Source organism: Gopherus flavomarginatus, chromosome 8 (genome assembly GCF_025201925.1).
Source record: "Gopherus flavomarginatus isolate rGopFla2 chromosome 8, rGopFla2.mat.asm, whole genome shotgun sequence".
Classification (NCBI taxonomy): domain Eukaryota; kingdom Metazoa; phylum Chordata; order Testudines; family Testudinidae; genus Gopherus; species Gopherus flavomarginatus.
In genome coordinates this window covers 80,655,108-80,675,844 of record NC_066624.1, presented here as the reverse complement: position 1 = coordinate 80,675,844, position 20,737 = coordinate 80,655,108, and the positions used below count along the sequence as shown (strand labels likewise).

The following is a 20,737-nucleotide window of genomic DNA, read 5'->3' as shown; positions in this document are numbered from 1 at the left end:
TTTTTTAATGAAATTTGTTCAAGTATCTTATATAATTAGCTAAAAGAAAATCTTATCAGTAAGAACAGTAATTATGAAAAATATCTATTGGCTAGATAATTTTTGCCAGTTTTGAAGGTGACATTCAATCGTGTGTATAATATAACTAAATGCATGCTAATACTGATCAATTAGCAGTCCTGGATCAGTTCCTTAGCACAGATTGGGTGATACTCCCCAAAGCTCTTGGAAGTTTTGTCCCCTCGGGGCCACTAGCCACCTATGTGATGGGGGCTATCGCTCTGTCTCAGCCCCTTGCTGAAGACATCGTCACCCTGACATCCTCTGCTTAAGGAAAATCCACTTGGGCTGGGCCACCAGTGAGATTTAGTCCTCCTGGAGGTGACACAGGCAATAGGGAGACAGCAGGACAGATAAGAAAGCTTGCCTGCTTCCTCTGAGTGGTCTGCTGGGTGAAACTGGGACAACAGAGGAGCTCTTCTGTGCTAACACAGCACTCCAAGGCCAGTTTGGGTCCTGGGCTTAAAAGTGCTGCAGTGAAGCATCTGCCTTTTTACATTTGTTTGTTTAAAGGCACGGACAACCAGATTATGTAACCATTTAAAGATGGTATGCTGAATTTATGGCACACCGCCCTATTTGGGATTAGCTGTCACACCTTGTAAATTGAAGCAGGGAGTGCTTGCAATGCCACACCCCAATACAAGCAGGTGTAACAGTGGTGTGTGGAACCACTTACACCACACATGTTTTGTACTGACCGCCCCTTGAGCTTAACGTTGCCCTTGCAATGTCCCAAAAATCCCTGCAGGAACCTGTGCCTCTCCAGCTGAACTTACTCCTTTCAGCCTCAGTGGGTTTGGATATCTTCATGCTGTGTCCACCTGATGCTACAGTCAGGTCTTAATTATTATTTCTGCAGCTCTTTCTCTGCCACTAGCCCAGGAACATCATTGGCAACCATTCTCCAGCTGCCAAAGAACTTGAAACAACTTTGATACCATGGCCTGTGTTTTATTTTGAGTACGAAGTTCTTTCATGTAGTTTTTAGCACTTTGCCATTTTTGCTCAGTGCTTTACTGTTTTTCTTTTTGGCACTTAGATGCAATTTTCTGTGGCATTTTTTCTTTGGTTCCTCACCTTCTTGCTTTGCGTCTCTGATGAAGCCTTTGCTACTATTCAGCTCCAGTCTTTCTGTTTTGTAGCAGCTTTGAGAAATGTCTGTGCTGCGTGGACATTATTAATGGATATTTTTCTGGATCACTTCTGTGTGGGGATGTCAGATCTGATTTCATATGTCACCCAGGGTACTCAAGTGTTTCAGAGTATCACTCTGCTCCCTTCTGAAGGGACTTCTCCCCACAGAGAACCCCCCCATAAACCTGGTAAGAGGCCAGCCTAGGGTGCTTTGAAGGAGAGTTACTTGAAGCATACATCTGAGCTGTCTTTGGGCACTGGGTACCTCTGCTGCTGTTGGCACTGCTTGCATTGGTGCAGACCCACATTTTCTCCAAGTCCAACAGGGTAGCTTTACCACCAAAGCAGGGGACTGAGCTGTGCTCCTAGTCCATGATCCCTAGGCATCTCAGCGCTGAAGTCTCTGGTACGGAGTACCACCTCACTTGGCAAGACATTAAAAAGGACTCCAGGCAGCTACACATCACTCTGTGGCAGTGTGTGTGCGGTGACTTTGCAAAGTCCTTCTTGGTCATCCTCCAGGTTGTCTTGAAGGGTGCAATAATCTGATGTGAAAGATTATTAGAGCTCTAAATGCAATTAAAGTCCATTTTGTACCAAGACTGACACCCACAAACCAGGGAGTCAGTTCAGAGAGCACATGAACGTAAGTCTTGACCCCAGCAACCCTGACATCTTGTGTCAAAGATCTTGGCACGAATGATGTTGAAGCCTGTTAAAGCTTCCCCATCAGCCTCCTCTCTTTTCTAGCATGTTTGTGGATTTAAGATGAGTAGATAATAGGAAATATTGCAGAGTTTTAGGCTTTGGAGCCTTCAGGAAATGGCCACTTTCTGTTAAAGGCCCCAATTTGTAGATGAATGACTAGTGTGTTCTCTTTTTTCAAAAGTAATTTCTATGATTCATAAGAGACTATATGATATGCTCAGATATACAGATAAAACTTTTAGAGCAAGTGATTTGTGCACTGGGATTTGGGTTGATCCAGGCTAGCATCCAGATTTAAATGACTATGGGAAAACATTACTTTGATTATATAAAGAATATCCATATATTACCATAGAGAGCATGCACATACTCTTGAAGGCAGAGTGAGCTGAGCTGAAATGAACAGAAACACCATCCTATTCTCATGCTGAACATCTGACGCACTAGTAAGTTTCTATTGTTTCATTTTAGTATCAAAAGATATTAGCATTTATTTTCCTAATAAAGAATTGGAATAAACATGGATCAGTTTTTCTATATGAGCAAAAACAAATATTTAAATCAAATATTTTCTTACTGTAATTTTAGCCAACGTAATTAGTATCATACAGATTTCTACTGTCTGATACATTAAGTACAGCACAGCACGTTGACCTCCCTTAAAAATAAGCCACACTATATAGATGACATAATTTTTATAAATGTTTCTGAATACCTTACGACTTGCAACCATTGTATAGAATCAGGATGGAATTGGGTGAGGATCTGCTACTTTTATGGTGTGTTTACTCTATTTGTTATACTTGCTACTACTGCTATGGATTATAGCACGAGTGGCCAAACCATGGCTCGTGAGCCACATGTGGCTCTTTCACAGTTAAATGCGGCTCATGGAGTCACCTCCCGCCCATTCTCCACCTACCAGATTGGTAGTATGGAGCTCAGGGCTTCTGCCCTGTAGTGGGATGGTGGGGCTAGGGACTTCTGCCAGAGATGACTGGTGCCTGCTGAGACTGGGGAGGCAGAATTTAAAGGTTTGCCCTCCCCCAACAGCTTGAGTCGTGCCCCACCAGGCATGCCCCCCCTTCTCCCGCTTACCCTCAGTGGCCCCTCCCTGCAGCTGCCAGGTGTTTCTCCTTGTGGAGAAGCAGCTGTAAACAGCTGGGAGCTGCAGGGAGGGGGCACTACTTTAGCCTTGCAGGGAGAGGCAGCAGCAAAAGCAGTGGCTCTCCCTGCAGCTCCTAGCTATTTGCTGCTGGCTCTCCCTATGGCCGCAGCTCCTAGCTTGCCAGCTCCAGCAGCTGCTGTGCAGGGAGGGGCCCTGGCAGCACCATGTGACCGAGTGGGGCCAGAAAACCTTGGCAAAAATCAGGGTGGGGGGCACGTGACCCCATGTGCACCCCCTGTGGCCAGCAGGGATGGAGGTCTTGGGGCTTCAGTCCCATGGGAGGCACCTGCCAAGGCTTGGGGCTTCAGCAGGGAACAAGGGCTATAGCCCTGAAGCCCCGAGCCCCGACAGGTGTGCTCTGTCTCTCAAACTTCTGAACAATCTTCTTGTTGTATGCGACTCAGAGGGTCAGTAAGTTTGGCCATCCATGGATTATCGATTGGAGCACAAACATTTTCCCTTTTTTCAAAAAAACATTGCTGTTTAATTGCATTATAGTGCACCATGTTTTCATTAGAATCAATCAGTGGGCAGCGCTAGATTGCCCCTTCAAGCAGAAAAACCATTGGAAGGGGACCCCAGAGGGCAGGCAGAAAACTGCACTGTATTCACCCACTGTGTTCTCTAGAGTCATCCCCCTCTAGTGAAGAGAGGTTTCTGGGACTACACATCGAGCCTACTAATCCTTTTTACATAAGGTATTCTCTGGACAAAACACCTCCAAACTTGCAGAATTAGGTGCTGTCCTCCATGTATGATTGCCCTTGTATCTGGCTATGCCTGTCCCCTTCCCTCAGCTGCACAGCTGCTGCTGCAGTAATGTTGCTGTTGAGTATCCATCTTTCTTAATTTTGTCCCCACCACAAGGAAGGGAGAATGCTGCAGCAGAGGTTGCATCTGGTCCCTTCTGCAAAGGTAGAGGCAGTTGTTCTGAGACAGAGTATCAACCAAGCATGTTAGCTATGATATTGTCCAACATAGCAAGGAAATGCAATATACCAGTACTAACAATAACAGGAATTTCAGGTTTTTGAGGGGAAGAATAAAGGCTGAGCTTGTAGATGCCACTTTATAAAATACAATATTGACTGCTCTGACCAAACACGTGGCCATGTTTTTTCTTATTCCATTGAGACAATATTTTTATCTTTCTCACTCAGACAGTTTGTGAGCTTTTATTTGGAGATTTTTAGGGAGCAGGGATCCTGAGGAGGAGACTTTTTTTGTAAGTAAGCCAAAGAATACCTGCTTGGAAGTTGCAGAACTGTTGTTTTTAGAGTGCCCTGACGTGTTTCATTTCTAAAAAATATGATCAGCTTCAAGCATAGGCTTGGGCTTTTGCTCTGCTACCTTTCTCCCACTGTGCCTAATTGTAGTTGCATGTTGAGAGGAGGCCTTTCTTTCTGACGTGCTAATTCATCACAGTGGGGGGAAGGCAGGCCAGCGGTTAGTATACATGTAAAAACTAAAGGACTGGAGAATCAGGAGGTATTATGTGGTAGAAAATGAACAGAGCAGGAGAGATGGAAAATATAACCACATTACAAAAGGAAAAAAGAGAAGAGCATGCAATGGATGGCAGAAGAAGAGGTGGATGGAAATAATAAGAAATCATTTTAATATGGTCCATTTATGTTCTACAAATGACACCTGTGTTTTAGAAATCAGACGTGAAAAGTATGAAAGATGAACTTCTTGGGCAGTGGAAAGTGAATGGTTTGAATAGAGGTAGTTCTTTATACTTATTAAATAATCTTTAATAGTTTTAAAGAGTCCTTAAAGAACGGTTAGTAACTAGAGAATCAGGCTTGAAGATTCCATGATTTTCTGTTTAACATTATATTTCAGCTCTGACAAATATACAGAATAATCTGGGAAATAATCTACTACGTGCATTTGCTGAAGCAACTTGTTTCAGGGCACAATTGGATTTTACATTCAGAGAAGTAGATAGAAGAAATGTTTGCACTTGTGTAAGGACTGGATTAGATGGCCCAGGAAATCCTCTCTAGCACTAATATAGATACATGTTCAGTGACTGAGAGAGGGACATTTATTTTTCTCTTTCAATTTCTTCTGTTTGATTGAAATGTCACTTTGATCCTCATATTTCAAGCCTCATGGTAGGATTTGAATTCAAAATGATCTTGACAAACTGGAGAAATGGTCTGAATTAAATAGGATGAAATTCAATAAGGACAAATGCAAAGTCCTTCTCTTAGGAAGGATAATCAATTCTCAAACACAGAATGGGCTTTAACTGGCTAGGGAGGAGTACTGCAGAAAAGGATATGGGGTTATAGTAGATCACAAACTAAATATGAGTCAACAGTGTAATACTGTTGCAAAAAAAATACATTATTCTAGAATGTATTAGCCAGAGCATTTTAAGCAAGACATAATAAGTAATTCTTCCACTCTATTCCACACTGAGAAGACCTCAGCTGGAGTATTGTGCCCAGTTCTGGGCATCACACTTTGGGAAAGATGTGATCAAATTGGAGAAAGACCAGAGAAGAGCATCAAAAATGATGAAAGGTCTAGAAAACATGATATACAAGGAAAGACTGGAAAAATTGGGTTAATTTAGTCTGGAGAAGGGAAGATGGGGGCGGCATGGTAACAGTTTTCAGGTATGTACAAGATTGTTAAAGAGGAGAGGTGACAAATTGTTCTCCTTAACCACTGAGGACAGAACAAGAAGTAAGGGCCTAAATTGCAGCAGGGTAAATTTAGGTTAGACGTTAGAAAAAAACTTCCTTACTGTAAGGGTGGTTAAGTCCTGTAACAAATTACCTAGGGAGGCCATGGAATCTCTGTTATCATAAGTTTTTAAGATCAGGTTAGACAAATGCCTGTCAGGAATGGTCTAGATCAGTGGTTCCCAACCAGGGGTCGGAGGTTTCAGGGGGTCTGTCAAGCAGGGCCAGTATTAAACTCCCTGGGGCCCAGGGCAAAAAAACAAAGCCCTGCCATGTGGAGCTAAAGCCTGGGGCCTGGAACCCTGCCACCTGGGGCTGAAGCCAAAGCCTGAGCAACTTAGCTTTGCGGGGCCCCCTGTGTGTGGGGCCCTGGGCAATTGCACTGCTTGCTACCCCCTTATACTGGCCCTGGCTTTTATATGCTGAAAAACAGTTGTGGCTCAGGTGGGCCATGGAGTGTTTATAGGATGTTAGGAGAGCCTCAGAAATAAAAAGGTTGAGAACCCCAGGGCTAGATAATACTTAGTCCTGTCTCAATGCAGGGAACTAGTCCCTTCTGTTCTTACATTTCGATGATTCTGTGAAATTTAAGAATATTGTTGACGTGGAGTTAGTGGTACAGTGAGAGAAAATTAAAGCTTGACGACCAACAGAAGGTATTAAATTGTGATTAGGGTGAGTTGATTTGCACTACCAGCCAATAAAATGCACACTAGCTCCATGAATTTTAATTGACTAGCAGAGTTATTGACTAGTGAAGTTTGACAATAGACTAGGAACAGTCCAAGTGTGGAGGTGTTCACCATTTCTGGATTTGTTTTCCATACCTGGGCAAGATGGGTTTTCTCTAATACGTCTAGCAAAGTTGATTTTAACTTCTGTATACTTGCACAATAGCTCCATCTATCACCTTGATACAATATAAGTGGGGAATACACCTATTGTGTACATGTGATTCCCTTTCCCAAAGTATCTAGTGATTACGGAACGCACCATTCTTCTTAACAGTATAAAAAAGGATGTGAGTATGTTTGAAAAATACTTTCCGTTTTAACTGTTACTGTAACTAAGTCTTCATTACATATTTGCTAATGTAATAATTATCATTTTACCTTACATCCTTCCATATGGTTTTTAATTGTAAAAGCTACCTTATTACTTAGACTATTTAATGCTTTAACCAGTTTGGTCTCTGTTGCCCTTTTATGTGTTTAGACTTGGCTAGGATGAATGTCAATTAAAGTCTTACAACTACTTCCTAATTATTTCTCATTTCCCTATGATAGGCATCTCTTTTTTATAAAATTCTAATGAAATTTCCATAGAGCATTTTATATTTCCTCATAAAAGGCTTTGTCCAAGAAAAATCAAAAGCATGTATCTTACTTCTTTTAGTGTTTATCCACATATTTCAAATCTAAAGATTTTGTTATCTCTAGTCCTTGATGTTCACTAACTTCATTGATCACATTTGGCACATTTCCTAGGATTAGCTCTAACATAATCTCCAGCCAAGTTGGTTGTTCACAGAATCTTGCACTACCTCTGAAAACATTTACCTTTCTTAGTTTTTGCATGGCTGTTATCCACTCAGTAGCCATGTAATTAAAATTCTCCCATGATCAGAATTCTGGCTTTCTTTCAGAGCTCTCATCTCTGAAAACTTTTCTTGATTTATTTTCTCTTGCTATGCTGGAGGTCTACAGCAACGTCTAAGGAATATCACCTCTCTGACTATTTCTGTTGTCTTTGACGTCTAACCTAATGGCTGTCAGCAAAAATATTTTTATCATCTCTTTTGAGCAATAGAATTTATTACTAATACACCTCTGCCTTGGTATAACGCGACCTGATATAACACGAATTCAGATATAACGCAGTAAAGCAGCCCTTCGGGGGGGGGGGCGGGGGGGCCGCTCTGGCGGATCAAAGCAAGTTCGATATAATACGGTTTCACCTATAATGCGGTAAGATTTTTTGTCTCCCGAGGACAGCGTTATATCGGGGTAGAGGTGTATTGCCATCCCTCCTTGCTTCCTATTTTATTTCTTTGCCTTTGGTAAATTCTGCATTCTGGTATCTGAAATCTCCTGTCATTTCCCCATTTTAATCATGTCTTGTTAGGACTTCCTTTTTGCAGTTTTAGCTGATGTTAATTTCAGATGATATTTATCTGCAAAATAAATGAAAAACCCATTTTTTACCATTTAATTGGTAAGAAGTGTTCTTGATCGATGCACTTCTATTAATTTTTTCATTAATGTTTTTATTTTACTGGTAGGTATTGATTTAAATATACAGTCAGAAGCACTGAAAAGTCAGACCTTCAATTTAGCAGTGTAATTATATTTGATTCTAGTATTTGCATATATTTAACTCATACATAACACTTCAACTGCAGAACAAATTTCCCAACACGTTCAAAGACAGCACAACGGCAACCTGCTTTAGTGTATTTAAGTCTGCATATGCTGTGGAATTGTTTTGTCACTTGAAATGACATTATCCATCTGTTAATCTTCCTTTTTTAGAGAAGATTATTGCAAAGACTGTAGTGAGACAGCCTTGATATCATGTTGGAGGCCTCAAATTTTCCTTGGTCCTTCTTAGTCTAATTTCAGAGTTAGCAAAGAGGCCACATAGGCTTATTGGCTCAGTTCCCTTGGTAATACACAATTATGAGTTTTTGCTGGTTATTTTAGGTCTGTCAGGCTTAGGTCCTGCAGTTTTTCTGCCTTTTTCCCCTAATGCCTGGCTGACTTTGGGACATGGATATGAGCTAACTGGTGAAAGCTCAGTCCATTAAAGATGGGGGTAATGTTTGTGGGTCTTGGGTTAGGATTGTGAAGTTATGGAGGAGATGCTTTACACCTTCTGTGTTGACGGGTTTCTTCAGCCTGTGTCCAAGATATTTGTAGTTTTTTGATGCTCCTGGAATCCTGATGGCAGCAGTGACCAAGAATTTTTGTTTGGGCTTTGCTAGGGGTTTGTGGCATTTCCTTTTTAACCCTCACTTCAATAATCTGTATCTTGTTAACATTAACATTCATTGCATTTTGCATGGGGGTAGTAGATAGTATCCACTGCAGGGAGCAGATATCTGTTGTAAGGGATTGCTCTGGCTTCCCATTCGCTTAGCTGACTTTATCTGTAAAACATCAGGTACTATATTTTAGGGGCTTACTGCTTCAGAAATTACCTCTCCCAGTGACTCATCAGGATATTTGAGCTGCTGGGCTCAAGCTTGTTGTCCCTAGATTTTAAATGTTATCAGGCTGATGGCTAGGTGTTCTCTGCAGAGGGCCCTCAGCTCTGGAATTCATTTCTTCCTCTGGTCTCACAGACCAAGCCTTTTGGCGTACATATTTGTCCCTGATCCTTTTGTGAATATGTGGGGAAGAACAAGCTTGCAAAGCAGTCACAACCTCTGTGCTTGGGAAACAGCTATCTGGGCATAAAGGATTGATTCATCATTCTAAGTTCATCCATGTACCCAGGGTCTCCAGAAAGCATTTTTTCTGGAGCTCCCATTGGGGTGGGTAGTTCCACACCACCCCCAAAGCAGGCCAGCATGGAAAACACAAAGCACTTAAGCATTAACATGCTTAGCATACGTAAATCCATTTCCCTTCAGCAGAATTCCTAAGCGCGTGCAGTATTGCCAGTTCCAACCATTCAAAACTCATGAGACTGGCTTAAAAACCTGAGATTTAAAAAATAAATGGTTTTTCACCTGCCTTCTCAGATTTTTTTACTGGTAGTCCATGTATATTCAATACACTGAAGTTTGAACAGTTACTTTTCATTGTTTATTTGTGTTCTGATTCCTTTGTTATGCAGTAGAATTAAGGGGTCTGAACAGCAGTACTGTGGGTCTGATTCTCCTCTTGCTTACATCTGTAGTCATTAATTTCTTTTACACATTTACTCCAAATCTACGGACTTTGATCTGATCTCAGTTACCATGGTGTAAGTCCTGTAATTCTTCTTAAATTAGTTGACACTGCAATAGCTGAAAGCAGAATTTAGAGCATGGACCACAATTAAGCAATTCCTGACGTCTAGCGCAGTCCACTAGACCTTACTGCCTCTTATATTAAGAAATCCACCAGTAAAGAACAAATAGTATGATTTGAATATACCATTGTATGCTTGTTTCTCTATTGTTGCACTTGAAAATGTAATTTCATCCATTTCTTATTTCGTAGAGTTGTTCTGCTTTTAAAATCTGTAGAAAAATCTTTGTCAGGTGCTGTCTATTATTGCAGTGATAAAACTACAGTAAAATAAAATGGCTGTTTAATTCACTTTTGTGTCTAAATAATGATTAATTATGGAGGGAAGAAAAGAAAAACTTTGTAAAAATGCCTGGAAGTAACACATCCTGTCAGGATTAATGGAAATGTATTACTGATGAAATACAATCACCTGAAGTGTAAAAGGAGATTGTTCTGAACAGTTATACTTCCAAGATCAATAATAGATAGCAAGAGATGCCACAACACATGTATTGAATTCAGTATTTTTGGTCTAGCTAGGAATATCCCTCACAGAGTGTTTGCTACTGTTACTGCTCCACCATCCCCATGTTACCAGCTCTCTTGATTTTGGGGATGAATTTGGCTCCAAGATATTCATGTGATTTATACCTGCTTACCCAATGTCTGATTTTTCTCACTTTCTCTATATTAAACCAACCAGCGTACCTTTAGAATTGTTTGAGATGAATGACACTTGATGTAATATTTTGCAAATATCTTTGAAATCCTGCCACATCAAAGCAGTTACACTCCTTATGCACTGAGTTGCAATAATATCACAAACATGTCAGCTGCCAGAATTAACGTTTTTGTGCATACATGTGTTTCTGTAACTCTTCCACAAAGTCAATTAGAAATACTAAAATGTGTAACTGTTCATTACTGCACTTTTTTTTTAACAAAAAAATAGCATATCTGTAAAGAAGTTTTACTTATGAAAATCATCTCTTTCCAACCAGGATTTTTAGGATCTTCTTGTGAAGAGAAAGTTGACCCCTGTGCTTCATCTCCCTGCCAGAACAATGGGACCTGTTTCGCAGAGAGACTTGATTACTCCTGCAGTTGTAGTCCTGGATTCACGGGACCTACCTGTTCTCAGCTGATTGACTTCTGTGCTCTGAATCCTTGTGCACATGGCATTTGTCGCAGTGTTGGAACCAGTTATAAATGCCTCTGTATCCCTGGTTTGTACCAACCAGTTCTATGTTTTATAAATCTTTAAATACTTCTTACACAGCTTCGGATACATAGTTTAAAATTACTTCCTTTTTTCTTTTCAGTATGTAATACACATTGAGCAGATGTTCTATCTGTTTAGAATAATGATAGGAATCTACACACTCCATTTGGATAATCAGAAATTGCAGGGTAAGCACTCAAAATACACGCTGAGTTCCATATGGGTGGGTTTATATTTACAGCTGTATTGTAGAACAGAAGCTTGCAGCATGAGAATTTTTAAGGTGAGGCATCTAATGTCAACGAAATGAAAAATGAAGTAAAGGGATGGGAAGACTTAAAATTGGCTATTGGGGAAGAGCTGGAAACACGAAGAAATAAATATAAACCACTCTCAGTTGTTTAGTTATCTCTAAGAGCCCAATCCTACAGCCTTTTTTCACACTCATTGATTTCAGTGGAACTGCTCTGTGAGCAAAGATAGCTGGATCAGGTGGTAAAACTGCATGTGATTATATAGGCAAGAAATAAATAGCTTCTGGATTGCATAGGAAATTAGATTTTTTCCCCCCTTTCTGTAATTTTTCTCCTCATAATGAAAGCCAGTAGTCTAGAAGTTGTGGGTAAGGTACCCCCAGCAACCTGTGGGGGTTGTTGCCCCTCTGCAGTTTCTGAATACACAGATTTATCATAAGAAGAAATTTCTGACAATTCCATATTCCAGTAGGGATAACTACATAAACAGAACTGTTCAAGCTAATATAGAGAAGGTTCGTCCAGACAAAAATTCAGAAAAGGAAAAAATATCCTCTCTTTCTCATTGCTATCAACCAGCCTTGCAGAGTAGTAAGCAGCAATCCAGGTTTCATGTTTGAAAATGCATAGAGAACGAACAATTAAGGCAATATCAAGAGAGACAATATTTTTGTAGTGTTTTCAAGTGAATCTATCCTGAAAAAGTACAGTTTGCAAAACTGTACCCTTGAAGACTGCATCTGCAGAAGAAAAAACATCCACCTCATAATAGGCAAATTAGTGTTGTGTTGACCACTTAGGATCATAATGTTGAAATGTGCAGAGCTACTTTCTTTTGATTCCTTGCAAAGGGATCTTGTTAACAGACATATACACTTGTTTCATTGTTGGTTTATTTATCTAAAGATGAACGTATTTCAGGGCAGATGTACTCAGCTTTGCTGGGCTAGAAATCAGTGATGTAATTGAAAAGAGCCAGCGTGACATCTTGGTAGTGCAGTATGACGTTTGCATTGTGGCATCGCCTCACCATATCAATATCATTATATATTGATGTAATCCTATGATGCACAAATGGCAACATTATAGTAGCTGCAGCTCCACTGAGCACAATGTCTGTTCTCTCATCATCCTCTCTTGACTTCTAGGGAAACGGGGAGTTTTTCCTCTTTCACCTTTTTTTTTCCTCCTCCTTTCCTGGTTTCTTGGCCAGATATGGAGGGATCCCATAAGTTGATCTCGTAATGGTCAGTGCACAGCGTGATGATGAGCTTGTGATGTGGGAGCTGGAACTGAGACTTGCCAATAAATCTTCAACTGTTTAGCACTCCTTGTGGTACTTTGTCATATTGCCTGAAATATGCTAGTACTCCTGGGAGCAAAGCAAAAGAAAGTGAGCTCAGATCCATAGATTCCATGAGACCACATTCAGCTATTGATCCCCAGTTTGAGTGGTACCATTTTAGATGTTTTCATGCCCTTCCTCTGGTCTGTGTAAATCATGGAAAGAGCTTTCAGCTTCTCTATCCTGAAGTCTATTGTTATACCACCTTATTGCTCTGCAAATGTGGTGAGAGTTGGAATGTTGCAGTTTAGGACAAAAGAAAGGTAAAGGCAATATTTTGGTTTAATTGGCTGACTGGTTATTGGTGTTGTGAGGAAGAAAGATCATGCTTTGCCTACTGCTTCCAGTTTCAGACAATTTTATGGTGTGGTGAAATTTGGCTAAATTACCATTTTCCCTGACAAGAGTGAATTGTTGTCAGAGATTCCCAATCTGCAATACTGGCATTTTGTAAGACTAGTAAAAGTTGTTGAGTGAGGAACCAAGAAATTTCCTAATTTATTTATTCTTTTTGGACAATCACCACTGTATGGATGATACAATTAACTGGCAGTCTCTTGGGGCACTACGAAGAATTTCGAGTAGTTTCTGGTGAATAGTGCAAGTGAACAATTGCTTCTAGATACTGTACTGCAGCCCTTTTATATAAATTAGAACAGGGGTAGGCAACCTATGGCATACATGCCAAAGGCAGCACACACGCTGATTTTCAGTAGCACTCACACTGCCTGGGTCCTGGCCACTGGTCCAGGGGACTTTGCATTTTAATTTAATTTTAAATGAAGCTTCTTAAACATTTTAAAAACCTTATTTACTTTATATACAACAACAGTTTAGTTGTATATTATACTTCTAGAAAGAGACCTTCTGAAAATGTAAAAATGTATTACTGGCACACGAAACCTTAAATTAGAGTGAATAAATGAAGACGCGGCACACCACTTCTTAAAGATTGCCGACCCCTGAATTAAAATATGTTGAAATATTCTTCACAGATTAGCAGCAAGAATATGGATTTGAACCATTACATAAAGTCTTTGAGTATCGCAACAGGTGACATAATTGTTCACAAATCATTGGAAGCCAGTTTAAATCTTGTACCGAGAATTTTGCAGTGTGGTAGTGAAATTACACAATTCCATACAGAGGGAGGAAAATGGGGTTATGAAATGGAAGACGAGGCTATGCCCGGGTTCACTTGCTGTCCACTTGCTGTCCAGTAGACTTAAGTGTCCAGTGGACACCAGTTGTCTTCTGGCCTGGCGAATGGTATTATATGAGACAAAAACTTTGCTATTTCCTAGCATCTGGTATGAATTTCATATTTTAGGAGGTGAAGATAAGTCTCTCAATTTTCCAGTCATAAAGCAATTACATCCTTGAAAGTTTATCATTAGTTTGCATAATAGAGGAATCCCATGAGAATAGATTAAATTGGGTATGTAGCTGAAGAGCAACAAGCCTAATCATATTTAAATATAGCTAACATATCCTATTTTATAAAGAAGGTGAAAACTAAAACTCATATCAGGTTACTAATTATTTCCACATCTGACAAAAATATCTTTTTTTCATTGCAGATAGGAGAACTTGCCAGGTATTATTTTTCTAACTTCATTGAATAGAACTAGGAAATTGGTGAGATTTTAGTATTAACAGCTTCATTCCTGATTTTTTCCCCCACCAGGAATGAATGGGAGTGGGAATCAACTGTGTGGATATGGAGGAGGCACCCGAAAATCCAGTGAGGGAGGGAGCAAGAGTAGTAAAAGGAACTGGATAGGTTGGCAGTGGAACCCTATAAATTGACTGCCTGGCCAGTACTCTTCAGGCTAACAGAAAACCACAGCTTTTCCAGCCAATGCATGCTTCTAACAGGTGGGACAGAGTGAAGAAGCATTCCTGCAGGAGAAGAAAAGAGTGGGGTGGCGGGGGCGGGAGAGCTACAGAACTGACCAAAAAGGAGAGTGGTTCTTTGTGAGCAAAGGGTTTCATTGCTTCAATAAACCTTTTGATCTTCCAGTAGTTCCTGATGCATCGCTAAAGTGGCATGTCAGAACTAAAGATGTAGGTATTAAAATATCAGTAGTATGTATGCTCTGGAAGGTTTCCTTTCAGCAACTGATAGGAAACAAATATAGGGTTACAATCTGCAACGCTAAGTGCCATGTTCTACCTTTGCATGATCCATGGGCAAACATGCCAAATCAACCCAAACCCCTGCACCCTAGAGGGCTTGAATACTCTGTGGAAAAAGAAACGAAAAAATTACTACTTTTGAGACTAGCTATGTAAATCTATTTGTGGATTTTTTGTCTCTCATTCCACAGCTTTTTTATTTTGTGGAAACATATTTTTATTTAAACAGTATTCACATGGTTAAAGGTTTGCAGACTGGACCCAAGTAGTAATCCAGGCCCAGAAATTAAGTAAAGGTCTTTCAGATGGAAGTCAGTAGCTCAGATATTTTTCGTAGCTCCATGTGTGACATTTTATGCCAGTGTTTAAGGAGCTGGTTTGCATACGGCCATCAACTTCAAGTTTAAAAACTTGAGTGGATTTGGTGTTGATGAAAGGGATAAGATTGACAGCCCTGGCAAATTTAATCCCCTGCTTATCTACAGGGCAGCAGCAGGGCAGACTTCCAAGAGGCCCTGCCTTGCCAGCATGCCTCAGTCTTGATCTGAGGAGACTTACTCTAGGGGTAGTAGGGCTAGTTCAGCCTTCCAGGCCCCCACACTCCTTGGCCTCACTGAGTCTGCCATTCTGTGCAAAGCATGATAGTGAGCTTCTGATGTGAGAGCTGGAACTGAGACTTTCCAAACTCCTCTCATATAAGGGCCACCAAACATCCATTAGATGGGAACACCTAGTAATCTCTGCAGAGATGGCTATATGCAAACCGGTGATGTACAGGCGAAAGGCTCAGTAGCTCACTAGCACTGCCCTGAGGCACACTGTTCCCAGTAAGCAGTGGTTAGTGTAGAATGAAACAGGACTGATATCTTACACTGTCCAAGTCAAGTGCTATGTATTTAAGCCAGGGAGAGGAGAACAAATCTATGGTCTCCAGGTTCACAGCCCATCATGCCTTCCCCTAGGCTAGAGGTATTTCATATAGGAATATTCCTCTCAGAGATACAGTCAGAGGCGTAGCGAGCGCCCTCCGTACCCTCCGACCGGAGGGGGCCCCGCAAGGAAGGGGGGGCCCCTAAAAGTGGCAAAAAAAATGTAAGGTATAACTAGGTAAGTGACATTTATTGATGCTATTGCACAATCCATGTCGATTTTACTGACAAAACCGTGAAGTCATTATGATACATCATAATACTATTGGCTACATCAGTTGTCTGTCGGTCAGTTTCGAATTTTAGTTGGACCCATTCAAAGAATGTGTATTTGCGTTTGTAATGGCGGTTGGCGGATAAATGTTATTAATTTAGTTGTTTAGTTTTTTATCGTTTCCAACACAGAAGTGTGCTTTGTGATGTCTAAGAGAATGTATAAGAGCGGAGCTAGTAAACGAAAGGCAGCAAAAGATGCCGAGAAGGAACTTGAGAAATTTCCAAAGTTGTCAACGTATTTTGCGCTGCAATCCAATGTACAGGTACAGGCACATGAAACGGACAGCGCTAGCAGCGACGAATCGTATCCAGAAGTGCTTCAAGTGAGGTCGAAGGTGAAGCCAGTTGTTCTACCAAACAAACTGTGACAGATATTCCAGCTGCTGCCGGGAAAGGAGTATCTGAATCTGAACCACTGACTGATGATCCAGGAGATTGGCCATCTATAATATCGGACAGGCAAGTGTGTGACATTGTTGCACGTGGCCCACCGCAGCAGAATGAAAGTTACGAATTTCCATTTAACGAGGAAAGACGGAGGTTCACAAGTACTCATTTCTATCGAGCTATGGCAAATGGCGAGAAAATAAGACATTCATGGTTAATGTACTCAGTTCAGAAAGATGCCATTTTTTGTTTTTGTTGTAAATTATTTGGCACTGGCGTCATACTGCTACGTCATGGAACATCTGCTTGGAAAGCACTGTCAAAAAGACTTCAGCAGCATGAAACAGGCAAAGGTCATCAAGACTATATTGGGAAATGGTTTGACCTTCGGTCAGGCATAGTAAACCGTACATCTATTGACCAACTTGAATTGCAGGCTTTTCTGAAAGAAAGAGATTTCTGGAGAAATGTTGTCAAATGCATAGTTGATGTCGTTATTTTCTTGTCCGAAAGAAACTTGGCATTTCGAGGAAGTAATGAAAAGCTTGGCAATCCTTCTAATGGCAACTTTTTGGGACTGTTTGAATTGCTTGCAAAGTATGATACTGTCCTCAGCGAACTTTTACAGAGGATTAAGAAGGCAGAGACACATGTTCAGTACCTCAGTCCACAGATCCAAAACAAGCTGATTCAACTTGTTGCCAGTAACATTCAAGAGGCCAACATAGCGCAGCTTAAAAAAGCAAAATATTATTCAGTTATTTTGGACTGTACTCCCGACATGTCACATGAAGAACAGATGTCTGTGGTGTTACGCTTTGTTGAATGCAGCGGTGAAGATGGTGTCAATATTCCTGAAGCGTTTGTTGGTTTTCTTAATGTTCATGATACAACAGATGAGGGCTCATTGGAAGCGTTTCTTGAAAAGGCAAACAACTTAGGAATAGACATTGCTGACATGAGAGGCCAAGCTTATGATAACGGCGCAAATGTGAGAGGAAAGAATAAAGGAGTTCAAGCTCGCATGCTAGAAATAAATGACCGTGCCTTGTATGTACCATCTGGAGCTCACACTTGAAATCTTGTGATCTCAGACGCGGCAAAGTCATCGAAATATGCCGTTGACTTTTTCGGTCTGATTAACAGAATATACATTATCTTTTCTTCTTCACCTTTGTCATAAACAGATAGCTAAGGGTTAATGTCTCTTTCACCTGGAAAGGAGTGACCTGAAACACCTGACCAGAGGACCAATCAGGAAACAAGACTTTTTCAAATCTGGGTGGAGGGAAGTTTGTGTCTGAGTTCTTTGTTCTTTGTCTTCTGCCTCTACTCTCTCGGCTATGAGAAGATTTTTCTGCCTCCTGATTTCTAATCTTCTGTTTCCAAGTTGTAAGAACAAAGATAGGAAGACCATAGGTTTGTTTTTTTGTATTTACATGTGTGTAGTTGCTGGAATGTGTTAAATTGTATTCTTTGTGGATAAGGTTGTTTATTCATATTTCTTTTAAGCAATTGACCCTGTATTTGTCACCTTAATACAGAGAGACCATTTTTATGTATTTTTTCTTTCTTTTTACATAAAGCTTTCTCTTTAAGACCTGTTGGAGTTTTTCTTTAGTGGGGAACTCCAGGGAATTGAGTCTGTAGCTCACCAGGGAATTGGTGGGAGGAAGAAGTCAGGGGGAAATCTGTGTGTGTTAGATTTACTAGCCTGACTTTGCATTCCCTCTGGGTGAAGGAGGGGGGTGGGAGGGGGAGCTTGGCTCTCTCTCTCGGTACCTATTTCCAGGACTGGAAATAGGGAGGGTGGAGTCCCTCTGTTTAGATTCACGGAGCTTGCTTCTGTGTATCTCTCCAGGAATCCAAGGAGGGAACACCTGGAAGGAAGAGGGGGAAGGGAAATGGTTTATTCCCCTTTGTTGTGAGACTCAAGGAATTTGGGTCTTGGGGTCCCCAGGGAAGGTTTTTTGGGGGACCAGAGTGCCCCAAAACACTCTAATTTTTTGGGTGGTGGCAGCTTTACCAGGTGCAAGCTGGTAACTAAGCTTGGAGGTTTTCATGCTAACACCCATATTTTGGACGCTAAGGTCCAAATCTGGGAATATGTTATGATAACCTTCACGTTGGGATATACTTCAGGAACACATGCCAATATCTGTTAAAGGGTTATCGGACACTCATTGGGAATCGAGAATTGATGCTGTGAAGCCATTGCGTTATCACCTTGAAGAATTGTGCAATTCTTTGTCATCTTTGCGAGAATATGCGCTCGAAAAGAAAGATGGCAATACAGCAACAGAAGCCGGTGCGCTTTTAGACCATGTTACTATGTGGCCTTTTGTTCTGACTGTGTATGCGTGGTACGATATACTATTTCACGTCAATAAAACCAGCAAATTAATTCAGTCACCAGATGTGTCAATTGACGTACTGCAGGCAGAAGTCGGTGCTACAATGAAGTTTTTGGAAGACTATCGAAATACAGGATATAACTCTGTGGTCACAAATGCACGTGAAATAGCAGAGCATATGGGTATTGAGCAGGTGTTTCCAGAAACCAGGGTGCGACATAAGAAGAGAATGTTTGATTACGAATGTGCTGATGATTCGAGTCGTCTTTCTGCTGAAGAAAAATTCAAATCGCAGTTCCTTCTTGTTCTCACTGATCAGGCCATATCTTCTGTTTCATCGCAATTTGACCAACTCGTGGAGTGGTATAAGTTGTTTGGATTTTTGTACAACGCTAACGGCCTGAAGCAGTGTCACAGAGAAAATGAACTGGAGAATCACAGCAAAAATTTTGAAAGAAAATTGGAAGACATTGATGCCAACGAACTCATAATGGAATTGAATCGTTTTATTTATGTCATCGAGAAAGAGAGAGGACTTGTCACGGCAAACAATTTTTTAACGTACGTATACAAGAACAGCCTTCAGGAGATATATCCGAATCTTTGCATTTGCATCAGAATTCTTCTGACCACACCAGTTACTGTCGCTGGTGCTGAAAGGAGCTTCAGCAGAATGTAACTGATCAAGAATATCCTGCGCTCAAACATGACAGATGACAGGCTTTCTGCGCTTGCAGTTATCTCAGTCGAAAACAAGATTGCCAGATCTCTGGATATGACGCATTGATTAACCAATTTGCGGAGAACAAGGCTAGAAAGAAGCGCTTTGCGTAAATACGGAATACATGTTCACTGTAGGCCTATGTATACATAATATGAACCCTGTATATTGTATAAAATAAATACCGCATTCAAGTTTCTGCAGTGTAAGGGCCCCGGACATATGGGGGGTCACGTTCGGAGGGGGTCACGTTCTTTGTTGCTACGGCCCTGGATACAGTTGGATACATATAATGTGTCTCAGATACTGTGACTTTTCATGGATTACCCAGAGCAGTAAAGGGTTCTGTAACCCCTGCTTTGTAGCTTGGTGTGCCTTTTTGCTATGCTGCCATGGCTCAGAGCTCTGACACCTGTAGCCAGCTTGCAAGCATAGGTATCACCTCTGGTATCCGCTTCCCTAGTTACCCTTGCAGAGCAACCTCAGCAACCCCTTTCAGTCCTGAGTCCCCCCATATCCATCTGCCCGAGTTCTTAACTAGCAGACACTTGGACTTTTCCCCTCTTGTCTGTCACTCCCAAAAGGAGTGAAACCAGATGCCAGTTATCAGTTCACTTTGGCGCACACACACCACATAGTTTGCACAGAAGAGACCTGCTTGGGGTAAAAATAAACAAAAAGATTGTTTAATAGAAAAATCAGATATTCAAAGGTGAAATAGTAAGGAGGGCAAACCCAGACCAGTTACGCAGAAAATAAACATAAAGATGCTATCTCGGGCTTTGCACTTCCAAGGTAGCTAAATTCCCTTTTCCATCACAAGTGACCTATTGCCTCTGAACAGTTTCCCAGCATGCCCTCTGTCCTAGAGGAGATCCAGTGTTTCATGGACAGCACCCTGCTTAGATGCTGGCTCTCAATTTATTGAAATCCTTACCCTCAAGCCCTCTTTTCTTTTAACAGGGTTTGCATTTTTTCCTCTTTTTCTCTGACGATGATAATTCATGGTTACATGGAGTGGAGCAAACTCTCTCCTTTTTTGGTTTTCCAAGCCTGGGGTTTTCTTTTCAGCTTCAGTGTTTTTTCATTAACTTGAATGGTCCATCATTATCTTTCCCTGGGTTGTGCAAGGTTGGGGCTTGGAGTTGGTTTCCTGTAAACAGCTTACCCGGGAGGTGCCTCTCTCTGCTTGATTGCTTCCCCCCACTGGTGCGAGGTAGGGTTGTCAACAGTCTCTTATTTTTTCATCTCTGCACAATACGATTGGGAGTTGCTGAGTGTTGCAAAAAACAAGAAGAAATACCCCTTGGTGAATGTAGGTGAGTACTGCTTATTAT

At 41.1% G+C, this 20,737-nt stretch overlaps 1 protein-coding gene across 2 annotated transcripts in view; it reads left to right on the top strand.

The window, feature by feature from the left end:
• Positions 1–20,737, top strand: part of DNER (delta/notch like EGF repeat containing) — a 289,703-nt gene that overhangs the window by 219,377 nt on the left and 49,589 nt on the right. For both annotated transcript variants that reach the window (XM_050964026.1, XM_050964027.1), the window contains exon 8: positions 10,775–10,999. In XM_050964026.1, coding sequence (XP_050819983.1) covers positions 10,775–10,999 — 225 coding nt within the window. The remainder of the gene's footprint in view (positions 1–10,774; positions 11,000–20,737) is intronic.